A 14271-nucleotide genomic window follows, 5' to 3' on the forward strand; every position below is an offset into this window, starting at 1 on the left:
ATGATGAAAATTGCGGGGAGGGAATGGAAGTAATGAAGACTTGAACTCATCCAAAATGGGAATCCATTCGTTCACCTTTATCGAAATATTTTAAAAAATTTTCAGCAACTCTGTTCGCAGTGATGGATCCCTTCTTCTTTAACCAGGTGCATCTTCAAAAAACAGCCTATCAAATCCGTTGGAATGAAGAAGTAACAATGCATCACAAGTATCATTGCACGTAATGTAATTGCAAACCTTTGGCATGATGTTGGTGATTGTGTCGATTTGGGAAATTAAATCATATTTATCCCGATGCATTTTCCATGTATACAAATTCCATTTTGCATTTTCAGGCTTCACAAATATAGAGTGCAATTGAATGGTCATTTCTCTCTATGGCTATTTGTTTAGAGTGAGATGGTATTTCGGAAGGCTTAAGAATATGAGATGAAGCTTTTCCATCACATGACATCTTTCGAGTGGCTCGTTCAAATTCAACTTGAAATAGAAATTCCTGGCATTCTAAATTTCTAACTACTTCAGAAACTTGTTCCTTACTATAATTATGGTTCACAATGAGATGATTTTTAAAAGCACCTTTTGCTACACAAAAAGATACGTTCAGGAGCACATGTATCTAATCTCAATGTTGATTTTCTTGCATACGTGGCAACATTATCATTAATGATTTCGAGTTCTTTGGGATCTTTTTTTTGGAATGAAGGATTTTGTGAAATATTTGGGAGCTGTGGTATCAAGTCATATTCATTCCATTATAATGGTCTGTTAAAGGAATATATGGCGATTTCTTTAGCTTGATTGGTATTAATTTCATTCAGAGCTTCAATTACTGCAGGACATGTTAATTTAAGACAAGGCCTTAATGCCATTATTTCTGTAGGAGTAACCTCTTCTCTATCGAGAAGTATATATAAGTTTGGGTATTTTTGCATAAGTTCTACAATGGTTGGCATTGAAATCAATTCATTGGTTACATGGAACATATTGATTCCGAGCTCCACCCATTCTCAAGAAGAATTGTTTACACAAAAATACTTTGTCACCAACCAAAACCGTTTTTTCTCTTCAGAATATTCATGGTGATGTGGATCTCTGTTGTAATTACGTAATTGATTCAGTATGAATTTCATGAAAAATGTTTCTTGGAAGGGTTTATAGGAAGGAAGATTAGGACGAGCATATTGAGGTGGAACAAAATGGTCACATTTAGGTTTCTTTGTAGATTGTTCGTCAACAGATTTTTCTTCTTTCTTCCAATTTAATTCATATGCATGATTTGCATTTCGAAAGAGTTGGAAGATATTCTTTTCTTGATCATTAATGGAAACGTGTGGTAAAACAATATTCAATAATTCATACATTAACAACGGATTTTGAAGCACTTGTTTAGGCTTTGGCAATTCTCCATTTTTGACTTTTTCAATAATTGATGCTTTTTCATTAATGATTTCATCAAGATTTGACTTTAAATTGTGACAAATTTGACACACCCCATTACAATTCGCAATGGTTGCACAATCCAATGCAAATAATTGTTGTCCTGGCTTGCGTGCAATCGGTTTGAGGTCAGCATTCAAGATTTTGTCACCCATGAGGAGAATTGAAAATTGTTCAACCGAAAATCTGTTACATTTGAATTTCAATTCTTGATCTTGAGTGATTTTGGCCGATTCAAGCATTTGCACTACGCAGGAAGAGACCGAGGCAGCGAATGAAAACGAATATTCAAAAAACTCGCTTGGCAAGCCAAAAAGCAAAAGTTTTTTCGAATAGGAGGATATTATCTTTCCTCATTTACTTGCTGTCCAGCCTGTGAGATATTATATATAATTTGGTTAAGACTTCATTTCGACTTGATTATCTGAATAATCTCTCGATTTTGCATTGGTCATGATTTGATGGTCTGTTGGGAACATTGAAAACAAGTTCAGAAATAGATATACGAATAAAACACAAAGATTCAGGGGCGGTTCTATTTCAAGGTCATCAGCTTTCCCCCAATCTCAACCACTAATTTGGTGATGCTCATTTTCCACGACAACTAAAAAATCACAAAAAAAAATAGATCATGATTCTGGACGAGGGTACTTGTTTCATCGAAAGCAGTTCTCCTTCTGTAGATTTTTCGACCTATTCCAATGTGGACGAGAATTTCATGATGACGTTTCATCAAAATACGCTAAGCCATATCTTTACATCCGAACAATCATCTTCAAATGATGAACATGAATCTGATTTTTGGACCCTGAACGATGTTGAGCAAAATCAGTTGTTGACCCAATTGTACTCTCATGATAGTGACGATTTTGTTGACATGATGTTATTTTTACAGTCACAGATAAAGATTCAGAGACTATTAACGAATCGTTCGATGTTGCCGATATTGATCCAAATGATTTATTATCATTTTGTCTTGAGACAGATGATACAGAAGACAGAACTGAAGAGGAATCGCCTGAATTTACACCAAGCGAATTTAAACTTCCTCATCCTCCAGGAAGACAAATACGATGCAAAAAAGGTTGCACTCGTTGCACAGGATGTGTTTGCAAGAAAGCCGGTCTAAAATGCTCTACTGAATGTGAATGTGGCTCTGAATGTAAAAATTTACAAAAAGACAGTAATCATTTCCAAAATGGATGGGATTTGAATGGCAAATTTTCAAAGGTGGAAATTAAAGCACCTCAAAGATCAGGACCGACTAACATACCTGAAAACTTCACTCTTCTAAAATCTGCCAATCTTATATGGGATGAATCTATAATTGAACATGTTTGGTGCAGAACAAACTGGAAAAAAGAATACTGTGAAACATTTGAGACAAAACTCAGCAAGCACAAGGAATGGCAGGAAGCAAAAACAAAGCATTACCTTGCTAAAAAAACAACAAAAAGGAAATATGTGCAATATGTGTTTTCTGAAAATGAAATTCCACCTCTGATCGAAGATGAAACCCCTTTCACTTTACCTGAGCCAAAATTCGAAGACTTCGATAGTTTTTATCGACGAAACCAAATGAATCAAACACCCAATCATTTCAAAAAAGAAGAAATACGAGGGTTTTTACAAGTATGTCAATTAATGAGTATTGCTCCAATTCCAAATTATGCAAACTATTGGACAGGATCAGGTATGGATCATGCACTATATGCATGCAAGCTAATCCAGAGATTTATGAGTAGAAGAAGGTTCCAAGAAATTCATACGTTTCTCAGTAGTGAACCACAAATAATTGAGGACAAAATCAATTCTAACAGTAGAAAATATTGGTTGTGCGTTAGAGAAGTTTCGGTTGATGAAATAATTGCAGCATTCAAGGGAAAAGTTCGGTTCAAGCAATACATTCCCTTAAAACCTCACAAGTATGGGCTGAAATACTATGCGTTATCAGATTCAACAGGATATATTTATGCATTTTGGTTGTATCAAGGAAAAGAGTCCAGGTACACCCATAACCCAACGTCTATCGTTTTAGATTGTCGCGCATATATGCGTAAACATTCTATCATATGGTTCTCGAGAGTACTTGGGCCTGTGCATTAAAATTCCACAAGCTTTGATTTTTTCAAATTCTTCGAGTTTTGAATTTTTCTCTGTTGAATGAAAGGACAAAAATGAAACAAACACGAAAAAACACGATTTGGAATTAATTTCCCTTGTTTTTGCTTGATTTCATGGTTTTTTCTTGTTTTCCTCGAATTTTCACTTTTTAATGCACAGAGTCAAGTCATTGAATTGTCGTGACGACAAGAGCTACATCTTTTTGTACAACAATATTGCAACGTTTGATCTCGGTCAGGACTGAAGAGCAAACAGGTAAGGACTCTCAGTACGTTTGGTTTACAAAACCCAATAGAAGAGGGCGAAATGTTTCAATTAGAACACAAAGTCCTGATTAGCATCTCTAAAGAGATATCCAAATCATAATAGATGGACTTACCATTTCCTCATCAGAAAACACCTACAATAATGAAACCTCGATCAAGACCCAGAAAATTGGTAAAATGATTTCGGAAACATTTTTAATGACGAACCATAATAACAACACAAACCTTGAAAAAGATGTCCTTCTTGCTGAATCTCTCCATCTAGAACAAAGGAGAGTTGAATTCAGCTCCAACAAATGATGAGAATATCATGACGGTCTTCTGCACGATAGAGTGAAGATAGCACATGAAAAACCCAATATAATGACTGACGAGCGGCAACACCTCTCAAAAGAGAATTAAAAGTCTCGTTCGTAGAAGGAAAAAGAGAGAATTATTTTGTTTGCCGTCGGTGATTCAAAAAAATGTCTTTTCTTGCAAAAAGTGTTCCAAACTCCGAGTTGCAACATCGAGAGGATCATAATGTCGGAAATGGCACTGATTTATCAATGAATTGTTTGGAAGAGGCAACAAATTATCACGATGCCCCACCGGAGAAGAGAAATATTTATAAAAACACAGTACATTCCTCGGAACAGCCTAGTTTGAATGATAAGTCATCAATTTTGAGATTTTTGTTAGGAAATTATTCTTTGCGGGATACAGTGAGGAGTGTTGCTTTATTGACTCTAATTGTGTCATTATGCAGCATTGCCTGTTTATTTCTGCTCATGATGGTAACTAAGGAAGATAAATCAAAATATGCATTTGCTTTTTTAAGACACATATTACCTTCTTTCTTGTTTCATGAAGGAGATTGGACAGGACAGGAATCAGAGTTGAAACGAGTGGAAGAGGCATCACTATATCTCAAAGAGCTACCAAAAGAATTGATTACCGTTCTGGAAAAAAGTTTTTCTAAAACACAAGATGCTGGTCTTTCTAATTCAAGGACATCTTCTCGATTTTGCATTGCAATTCCGACGGTAAATAGAGGAGTGGATTATCTACACGTTCTATTACAATCTATTTTGGCAAACACATCCATGAGCGATTTAGTTCCTACTTCGAATATTGCTATTAATGTGTTCGATGCAACAGGAAATGAACAACAATTCTCGCCACATGTAGAATCCATTTCGCATTTACGAAATGTATTTAATTTTTTTAGAAAATCAGATATTAGCAATGACAAATATTTCCTTCATAGTTCATTTTCGAACCTAGCTGCAAGTCAGCTTCCATATCATCAAAAACAAGCTCTTGATTATATCACAACATTGGAATATTGTCAAAAATATTACCCTCATATGGAATACACGATTATTTTGGAAGATGATGCAGTTGTTCCAAAGGGTTGGATCGATTCTATTCGCGAAATGATTGACACGTTAAACAGGGACTACTATATGTCCACGGATGAAGAAAAGATAAGGCGTTTCAAAGACAAGAGATTCATGTGGATTAAGCTCTTTTTTGCTCATGCATACAATGACTTTAATGAAAAGAGAATTCATGTGCTTTCTAACGTTGCTCTAGTAACATCATTGATTCTAACATTGAGTTACATTTGGATTCAGTATAAACGAATGAAGAAACGAGAGGACACGACCATAGTTCTGAATAGATGCACCATTTATTGGTTTGCTGTACTAACTTTTGTTATAGCATTGCTCTTCCTACTACTAATGCGATTTCACTATCTCGAAGCAAAGTTTATAAAACTGGCGAGATTCTTTTCTAGCGATGGGGATGGAGCAGTTGGCAGAAAGTATCATCTGCAAAGAGATTTCCCTCATTTTGGCAGTGCAGTTGGTAAGTTCTTATGGGATATCAATATCTTTAGTACATTAATGGAATAGCAATGGTATATCCGAATGATGCTTCCATAATGCAACCTTTTATCAATTACCTTAGAGAGTGGCAACAGAAAGCAAATAGAGAGTTTCCTAATGACAGAATCATTTACAACTATGTTGCTTGGTTCAATCACAAGATATTTGATAATTTCTTAGCTATACCAGATTTAGTGGAGCACATTGGCTCTGTGAGTTCGAGAGATTATTATTACTTCTAGATGCAACCAATTTTGATGTGACAATTTATTCTCAACAATTTGTTCGAAATGAGACACAATTCTGGCAGGGTTGTCCTCATTTATGGAAATGTGGCTAATACCATCAATGATTGTTATCATTTCACGGGTAGAAGTCTTTCACAGATGAAATTTGTGGTGGTGCTTCTGAGGGTGAAGAAGGATAACATGCAAGTTTGGTGGCTTTCTGTAAAGCAAAAATAATGGTCCACATCACAACCATGCCAGAACAAACACTCAATCGATCCAAGAGGAAGATACTCAGACAGTACAAGTATTTCTTAACAAATTGCGATCCATTGATTGGATCTCTGCAGAGTGAATCTCTTTTCCCAATATTAATTTTCTGAAATTTCTAACAAACGTTGTCTTCTTTTTCTTTCTTCAAGCGACAGTTGTTGAAACTCTTCCTTGCTGTAATATTCAACTTGTGTAGTTTGATGAGATGTTTCAATTAGATTTTGAAAAATAAGAGGAAGAACGAGATTGAAGGGAAGGTTCGATGAATTGTTTGTTTCGCCTTGGGTGAGTAACGATTGTATATATTTTACACGATCGTTATTTCTTGTTGATTCAAGACTCTTAGGAACTCTTGGCCGACCATCGGGAAAGAAGAGCTGCTGTTTTTCATCTTGGCCAAACAAATTTTGATTCTCCAATATTTGCTCGTGTGATTGAAATGATTCTTCTGCTCTATTAAAATTTTCATCTGTGTTTCTAGGTGCTATCAACACTTGAACCGCTTTGGCAATATTTGTGTAAAGCACCGAGTTGAGGAATGAAGACATTTTTTGTGTGAATGTACGAATCTACGAAATTTGATTTCGCATTCTCACAAAAACGCTGGGTAAGTGAGGAAGTATTTCATGATAACTGATATTACCATCACCATCCACATCACAATCATGTAACATTTCATCGACAAGTTCTGAGATATTGTCCTCATCTTCAGGAATGTCGCTGTTCTTGTAGAGAGCTTCCTGAACATCTTGGATAAAGTCCACCAGTTCATCCCTTTCTATCACACCTGATCCATCCTTATCGTAGTACTCAAATATATATCTTAATAGTCTTGATTGCAGTTTTCTCTGTACAGTTGTTATTTCTTTTGTATCAAAAAAGGGAGAAGGAGCATCTGTGTCGGTGTTGGTGAGTACAGTCATAAAGAGATTAATGTCTCTTAACAGATTCCCAGTGGGTTTGAAGTCAAAGAAAGTAAAAAACCAGTCAAACTCCTTTTTAAGTTCGCGAGATTTAAGGTTCCCAATGAACATTAGTTGCTCTGTCGACAAATGAGGATTAAACACAACGTTAGATTCATCCAGTTGGCCATCAGCGTTTAAAATAGCTCCTTTCATAATGTTTGAACTCCAAAATAGCTCAAAGCTAAGCTTTTGATAATTCTGGGCTCGTATTAAATTCTGCAATCTTTCCACAATATCATTGACATCCTCTATTATTAATATCAAGAGATAATCCAGCAGCTTAATAACTATTATCAACACTTACTATCCGTTATATTGGTGTGGCCACACATGTAGAGTAAATCTTTGCAAAACTTTTTCAAATCCGAGGTGTCTAACCATCCTCGTTTATCTCTGTTATAGGAATCGAATACAATCTTGGATAGTTTCATGGAAACTTCTTCTTTGGACTTATTTTGATCGAAATAATTGATGATTGCATTTACATTCTCAAAAACATTTTCTTGAACTGGCAAATCGAAAAACTTCATAATATTTTCAAATTGTTTTTTCAATTGAGCAATTTTCGGGTTTCTTCCTCTCACCCTCTTCTTCAGACTGATTATTATTGATTCCTTTGATAACCGAAGAGTTTGAGAATTTTCTCTCTCCTCTTCATGCTTGTTTTTCGTTTTGAACGGTTGGCTGTTGGTTTTGATGGGAGAAACATTGATGATTACGCTCGAGTCGCTTCCTTTTGAATTTGAAAAGAAGGTTCGCAACGATATGGAAGACCCTGCGGATTTTCTTGATATTTCTGTTGTTGGTGATGAGGAATCGCTGATATTCGGAAGAGCAGAAAAAGAAGAACAGATGCCACCCATTTTTTTTTAGACTTGTGTGCCCCCTAGAGATTATATAAAGCAAGAACCTTAATGGCGCCACAAAATCACCTCGACAACCGCAATTTCACCAAATTGAAATGCCTCATACGGATGCGATTTGCCTTAATAGATTCTGATGTTGCTTCTTTTATACCCAAAACGAGCCACTGCTCGACAACATTTTTATTGTACCCGCCACTAGAATGAATACTTCTTTTACCAAACATCTTTGCACAATCGTCGCTCAGATTCCAATTTCTCTACTTGATGGAAAGCATCTTCTATGGACTTGCATTGAGGATCGTGCTTCAAGAATATATTCCTCAAGGTGGCCACAACCGAAGGGCACATGGAAGATCCGTCTCCACAAATATAAAAATATGCATTATCTCTTGTAATCAATTCATAAATTGTCAATGAATGTTCCATTAACAAATCTTGAACATAAACCTTTTTAGAGGGATTTTCCCGTGAAAAGGCAGTATATAGCTCTATATCGCCTTGTTTACTCCACGTCTCTAATTCTGTACGATATAAGAAATCCTTATTTCTATCTCTGCATCCAAAGAAGAGTAAATTTCTTCCTGTGGCTTTTGTGAAGAGTCTCTCCTCAATGAACCCCTTGAATGGTGCAATACCAGTACCAGGTCCAACCATGATGATGGGTACAGTGGAATCTTGCGGCAGCTTGAAACCCCTGTTTGCTGAAATAAATATTGGTATCTGAATTGCTCGTTTGAGGAAATGAGTGGCAACACCATGTCGTGTCTTATTGTTTGTAGTCTTATACGTTACAATTGAAACAGTGATTGATGCGTTTTCATTCTTAGTAAGTCTCGAAGATGAGCTAATAGAATAATATCTTGGAAGTAATAATTTCAAATGATCCAAAACATCTTGAATGGAAATGTCGTTCAATTTTGTCCATTGTTTTTTCTCTCGTTCTAAAAGTAGAGGCACAAGACATTCTTCCAACACGTCTTGCAGCCATCTATCTTGTAAATATGTGGCACATGTAGTCTCATCTTGTAATATCCTTTCTAACTTTGTCTTAACATATTGAAAGTCAGGTTGAAAATTTTGTTTTTCCAAAAGAAGCTTGATAAATGCAACATCAACAGTTTTCAAATCGTAGAATCGGGTTAAAGCGTCTTTGAGAGTAATATATTCAGGCATGCCTGATAAGTCATGCTCAACATTACTCGATTTTTCATTTGGTGGATAGTAATTACTTGGAGTTTTTACAAGAGGAATGTTGGAAACGGAATGTTCACTCATGAAAAATAATCCTAGATACTTAGTGAGAATGTCAACAAGGTAATGGTCATTTTCTGGGAGCACACCTAACGAATCTCCAGGCGAATATTGCAATAATTGCTGAGCGCTTTGTGACTTTTCACTTGTGGTTGGCGCGGGAATTATTGAAGAGGAAAGATCCAAGCAGAAATGAATGCATTCTCGAATGTCATTTTCATCGGATATGTCATAACAAAGAGGTCGTTTTTCAATTATTGAGGCATAGAATGGATTAGTTCGATCGAAGCTTGTATTTGATTTTGCAGCTTCCATCGTTAATTGTGCAGAATCTTGTTGCAAGTAATCCACAAAATTATCACTGTCCATACTGTGAAAATTGAGGCTTTCCTCCTGTAGTCGTGTCAATAAATTTGATATCCATTTGTTAATTACTCTCCAGTCATCTCTGTCTACATCAACTCGTTCCAACAATCGAGTACCATTTAAGAATTTGTTTTCGAACAAATAATCTAAATTTTTTCCTGCTCTACAAAAATGAGTGTAGCTTTTGTCCCCCAAAGCCAAAACTGAGTAGAATAATTTGTTGTCTGTGGCAATTTCATGCTGATTCATTGTTTGTAAATGTTCAAAAAAAGAGACAGCGCTATTTGGGGGAACTCCTTCTCCATAAGTTGAACAAACAGAAATTACACAAGTTTCATTATTCCAATCAATAGTCTTAAAATATTTCATGTCTAATAATCGAGGTACATAAAGTATACTCGAGCTCTGTAACTGGTTGAGCTTTTCCACCACCTGTTCGCAAAGTTTTGTGGCCACTTGCTTACTAAATCCAAACTCGGAACCAAAAAGGACAAGAATGTTGATTATTTTTTGAAACTGTTTCATCATTGACAAGGATTCAATGTTGACGCTTTTCGGAGTCCAGACAATATTACTCTTCATTTTTGAAATATCTGATTTTGAGTTTTTAGAAATTTCGTGATATTGATCTTCGGCACTCTCAATAAATTCTCTGGTAAGCTTGACTTGTTGGTAGATTTTGTACATGATTGTGGTTGAGAGTCCTGCCATCATCAGTCCAGAAACAATTTTTAACAGAAGAATCCATTTGGATGAAAGCTTTTTAGCCGATGTTCTTTTCGGAGTTGAAGCTGCCAAAAACTCAGATACTTGCGGAAGAGAAGTCACTCCATTCGTCAAATTTTGTTGTATAAATGCAAGTGATGAAGAGTAGAAGTTCTTGTTGGTAAGTGCTCTGAGAGATTTTGATGTCTTTGTATTCTCAATTCCTGGATGAATTATTGGTGAGAGGATATGATGCAATAATATTTTGTTCTTTGTGGAGAGATAAAGATCAGCACCGATCCGACAAAGTTGAGATTTAGATAAAGATTTGGACGACTGGCCTTGTGTAGATGAATTGATGATTTGAAACAAAAATCCAATGAGATCAGCCATCTACTGTGAGTTTGTGATGTTGATTTTGATGTTGTTTTTTTGATAGTGTGATAGTTGACATATTTTGAAAGTTCCTTCAAATTTTGATGCTGGAATTTCAACTCCAAAGGAGTGTTCCAAGGCGATTCTCAACTATATGTCCGGTTGGTGCTCAGGCTAGACTTCAAAAAGAATATTATTAAATACATGAAATGGAAAATAATAGTTCTAATACTTTTCAAATACTTTCAATCTTACCTCTGCAAAATCGTAAGTAAGGAAAAAAGCCTCAACAATTTGGACAGTTTCAACTGGACGTGATGCACACAATTTTTTTTAGGGGCGAAACCTCGTTTCCTTATACCGTGCAAAAAAGTTATCCGTTGAAATTGGGCGGTGAACATCAGACAGAGGAACGCTCCCTGAAGCACTCTTTGCTTTGAACAGGGGATATGATAATGAACCAATCAGCAACAAAATTCTTACCTTACGCAAATGAATATTTGTAGAAATATTGATGGGTGTTGAGAATCTATTCTCGGAATACAAATCATCATAAAAAATGTCTGACGAAGATACGCAAGCCTTCTATCAGTTTGGTAGTAGCAAGACGAACAACAACACCAACAGCAACGTAAATAACAAATTATCAGCTTTGCAAACAAATACGTATCTTCCTCTTCCAAATGGCCACGGATGGACATCACCTGTTCCGAGTAGACTTAGTTCTCGACAACAAATGAACATGGAGGTTTTAAAAAGAAAAGACAAATATATTATGACAATTCACACAGTATATGATCATGTAGTGTTATACAAGTACAACAAATCGGAATGGGAAAAACTTGACGTGGAAGGGGCAATGTTCATCGTAGAAAGAAACGAACCCAAATCACCGAAATATCGCATTGTTGTAATGAATAGAAAGAGTGCTACTGATTTTCATCAAGATATCACCAAAGATTTAGAGCTAGAAGTGCATCATCCCTTTGTATTTTATAAGACGAAAAACATGATACGCGGAATATGGTTCTACAAACCTCTGCAATGTATCGAATTTAATGATTTAATTGTTTCTTTCAAGGAGGAAGCTTATGGAAAGACCAAGGAAAACAAAGCTCCACCGAAATATAATCAGAACTTGGGAGACAATGGCCAAGGATCGTCGGGTTCGTTACAAAGAAGCACGTCACCTTTTGTGGATACATCAACTTCACCAGGTGATGGAGAGGCCTCGATTATTCTGAAAAGTATGCTCGGAATTGGTAATGGCAATGGGTCATCATCAACTAATAACCACCATGATCACTCAAAGTACGGTGCATCGTTTGTTGATGAGTCTTTGGTGGCGAGAGAAGAATCTGGTCAAATAATACCTGATGAATATGCCAACAGCCTGGCAGAAAGCGCTGCTGAACACTTTGAGAACAAACAGTTTTTATCGAAGGAACTTTTCATCAACAGCCTCATTTTCCATCTCGCTGAAAGCAGAAAATTTCAGGACCTTTGCTATGAACAATATTGCCAAGTCATCAATAAAGCTTCATCAAAGCATCGCTAGCTCTACAACCCATGTCGATCGATGAGATAGACAAAACAACTTTGACAGAGACTTGCGAGGTCAACAACAGAAGTTTATTGGTCGCAGTTCGAACACTAGTCGCGATTTGTTGTGAAAAAATGTCTCAATTTCAAAGCACTTGTTCATCATCATCATCATCATCTTCGGGTGGAATGATATCCAACCTTCTTCGTATGGATGTCCTCACCTTCGGTCAATATGCTCTCTACACAATTATTGGTTATTATGTGATTAGTTTTGTGTACAAGTTAATTTTTGGAAGAAGCTACATGTGGAAGAATGTTAAGCCTTTTGATACTCGGCTTCGTGCTTCCACTCCTCTCAAGGAATGGGTTGAAAAAACCAGAAAGAATCCACAAGGAAGACAAATGATTGAATGTACCAATCCCGGAACTATGGAACCATTATGCGAGAGGGTTCCAGCCATGAATGCTCAAGATGTAGAAGAGAGAATCGGAATTGCAAAGAAGGCCTTTGAAACATGGTCAAAGACTTCCTTTGATGATAGAAAGAGAGTTCTATTACACTTGTTAGACAATATCCTAAAGCACAAACATGAAATTGTTGCAAAGAGTTGTAAAGACACTGGAAAAACTCTTTTTGAAGCTCATTTAGGAGAAGTTGTGATGACTTGCGAGAAGATTAGATGGTTAACCACAAGAGGTCAACAATTTCTTGAACCAGAAACAAGACATGTTCCACTCATGATGATTTATAAGGTTGGTCAAGTTCATTATCTTCCTCTCGGAGTTATTGGTATGATCGTTCCATGGAATTATCCTTTCCAAAATGCAATCAATGCTGTTATTGCTGCACTTTTTGCTGGAAACAGTGTTGTGATTAAGGTGAGCGAATGGGCCACTTGGTCGAGTGTTGAATTGTATGAAGAACTTGTTCAAGATGCATTAGTGAAAGCTGGATTCTCACCTGATATTGTTCAATTTATTGTTGGATTTGGTGAAGCTGGTAATGCTCTTGCCAAGTCAAAGAATGTGAGTCATGTCTTCTTTATTGGTTCACCAGAAATTGGAAAGAGAGTCATGTTGGCTGCTGCCGAAAATCTTACACCAGTGACATTAGAATTGGGAGGAAAAGATCCACTCATTGTATGTGATGATGCAGACATTGATATTGCAGTTGATGTTGCTGTGAGAGCTTCATTATACAATTGTGGTCAAAATTGTGTTGCTGCTGAGAGATTGTATGTTCATGAAAAGATTCATGACCGATTTGTTGCAAAAACCCTTGAAGTTGTTAAGGGACTAAGACAAAGACCAACATGTCCAAAAGATTGTGCTCTTTCGGATGATGAAGTCAACGATATTGGTGCAATGACCATGACTACATCCATTGAAAAGATTGAAAAAGTGATTGAAGAAGCTGTCAAGGGAGGAGCAAAATTGTTGCACGGTGGAAAACGAAATCCAAAATTGAAGGGTCAATTCTTAGAACCAACTGTACTTGTGAATGTCAAAAATGATATGAGTGTGGTTCAAGATGAAGTATTTGGTCCAGTGGTTGTAATTGTTAAATGGAAGGATGATGATGAAGTCATTCAAATGGCTAATGGAACTTGTTATGGTCTCGGATCCTATGTCTTTTCTGGTAATCCTAAGCGTGCTGAGGCAATGGGTCGTCGTTTGTATGCTGGTTTGACCATGATTAATGATTATGGTTTGAGCTACCTCATTCAAGATTTACCTTTCGGAGGAGTTAAGGTTTCTGGTTTTGGAAGATTTAACGGTCCTGAAGGATTGCGTGCTTTTACGGTTCAAAAGTCTTTTGTCACCAACAGATTCCCAATTAACATACCTCCACCAAAGCTTATTCGATACCCAACTGAGAAATATGCTCATATGGTTGTTGCTCATTTGGTAGATTTATTGTATGGACCCTGGACTGGCACTCTTGGAGCCCTCACTAGATTAATTAGCACATTTATCAGAAAGAAGTAAAGAAG

The 14271-nt window shown here is 36.5% G+C and overlaps 8 protein-coding genes across 8 annotated transcripts; 4 read left to right on the top strand and 4 right to left on the bottom strand.

Annotated features, from left to right (window-relative positions):
• Positions 1-1010: 1010 nt before the first annotated feature.
• On the bottom strand, positions 1011-1682 carry FDP41_010904 (uncharacterized protein; the record flags this gene model as incomplete). The annotated part of the gene is made up of 1 exon (XM_044701253.1): positions 1011-1682. The coding sequence occupies one exon, from the start codon at positions 1680-1682 to the stop codon at positions 1011-1013; it is 672 nt and encodes a 223-aa protein (XP_044567638.1).
• Positions 1683-2071: 389 nt separating this feature from the next.
• On the top strand, positions 2072-3546 carry FDP41_010905 (uncharacterized protein; the record flags this gene model as incomplete). The annotated part of the gene is made up of 2 exons (XM_044701254.1): positions 2072-2087; positions 2336-3546. The coding sequence occupies 2 exons, from the start codon at positions 2072-2074 to the stop codon at positions 3544-3546; spliced, it is 1227 nt and encodes a 408-aa protein (XP_044567639.1).
• A 748-nt stretch (positions 3547-4294) lies between these two features.
• FDP41_010906 (uncharacterized protein) lies at positions 4295-5946 on the top strand (the record flags this gene model as incomplete). Its single annotated transcript, XM_044701255.1, has 2 exons — positions 4295-5684; positions 5732-5946. 2 exons carry the CDS (start codon positions 4295-4297, stop codon positions 5944-5946), a joined length of 1605 nt encoding a protein of 534 aa, XP_044567640.1.
• A 356-nt stretch (positions 5947-6302) lies between these two features.
• FDP41_010907 (uncharacterized protein) lies at positions 6303-6752 on the bottom strand (the record flags this gene model as incomplete). The annotated part of the gene is made up of 1 exon (XM_044701256.1): positions 6303-6752. The coding sequence occupies one exon, from the start codon at positions 6750-6752 to the stop codon at positions 6303-6305; it is 450 nt and encodes a 149-aa protein (XP_044567641.1).
• Positions 6753-6773: 21 nt separating this feature from the next.
• FDP41_010908 (uncharacterized protein) lies at positions 6774-8032 on the bottom strand (the record flags this gene model as incomplete). Its single annotated transcript, XM_044701257.1, has 2 exons — positions 6774-7417; positions 7474-8032. The coding sequence occupies 2 exons, from the start codon at positions 8030-8032 to the stop codon at positions 6774-6776; spliced, it is 1203 nt and encodes a 400-aa protein (XP_044567642.1).
• A 216-nt stretch (positions 8033-8248) lies between these two features.
• On the bottom strand, positions 8249-10750 carry FDP41_010909 (uncharacterized protein; the record flags this gene model as incomplete). Its single annotated transcript, XM_044701258.1, has 1 exon — positions 8249-10750. One exon carries the CDS (start codon positions 10748-10750, stop codon positions 8249-8251), a length of 2502 nt encoding a protein of 833 aa, XP_044567643.1.
• A 541-nt stretch (positions 10751-11291) lies between these two features.
• Positions 11292-12290, top strand: FDP41_010910 (uncharacterized protein; the record flags this gene model as incomplete). The annotated part of the gene is made up of 1 exon (XM_044701260.1): positions 11292-12290. The coding sequence occupies one exon, from the start codon at positions 11292-11294 to the stop codon at positions 12288-12290; it is 999 nt and encodes a 332-aa protein (XP_044567644.1).
• Positions 12291-12409: 119 nt separating this feature from the next.
• FDP41_010911 (uncharacterized protein) lies at positions 12410-14266 on the top strand (the record flags this gene model as incomplete). Its single annotated transcript, XM_044701261.1, has 1 exon — positions 12410-14266. The coding sequence occupies one exon, from the start codon at positions 12410-12412 to the stop codon at positions 14264-14266; it is 1857 nt and encodes a 618-aa protein (XP_044567645.1).
• Between the last annotated feature and the right edge of the window lie 5 nt (positions 14267-14271).

Source organism: Naegleria fowleri, assembly GCF_008403515.1.
Source record: "Naegleria fowleri strain ATCC 30894 chromosome Unknown tig7, whole genome shotgun sequence".
NCBI lineage: Eukaryota > Heterolobosea > Eutetramitea > Acrasida > Naegleriidae > Naegleria > Naegleria fowleri.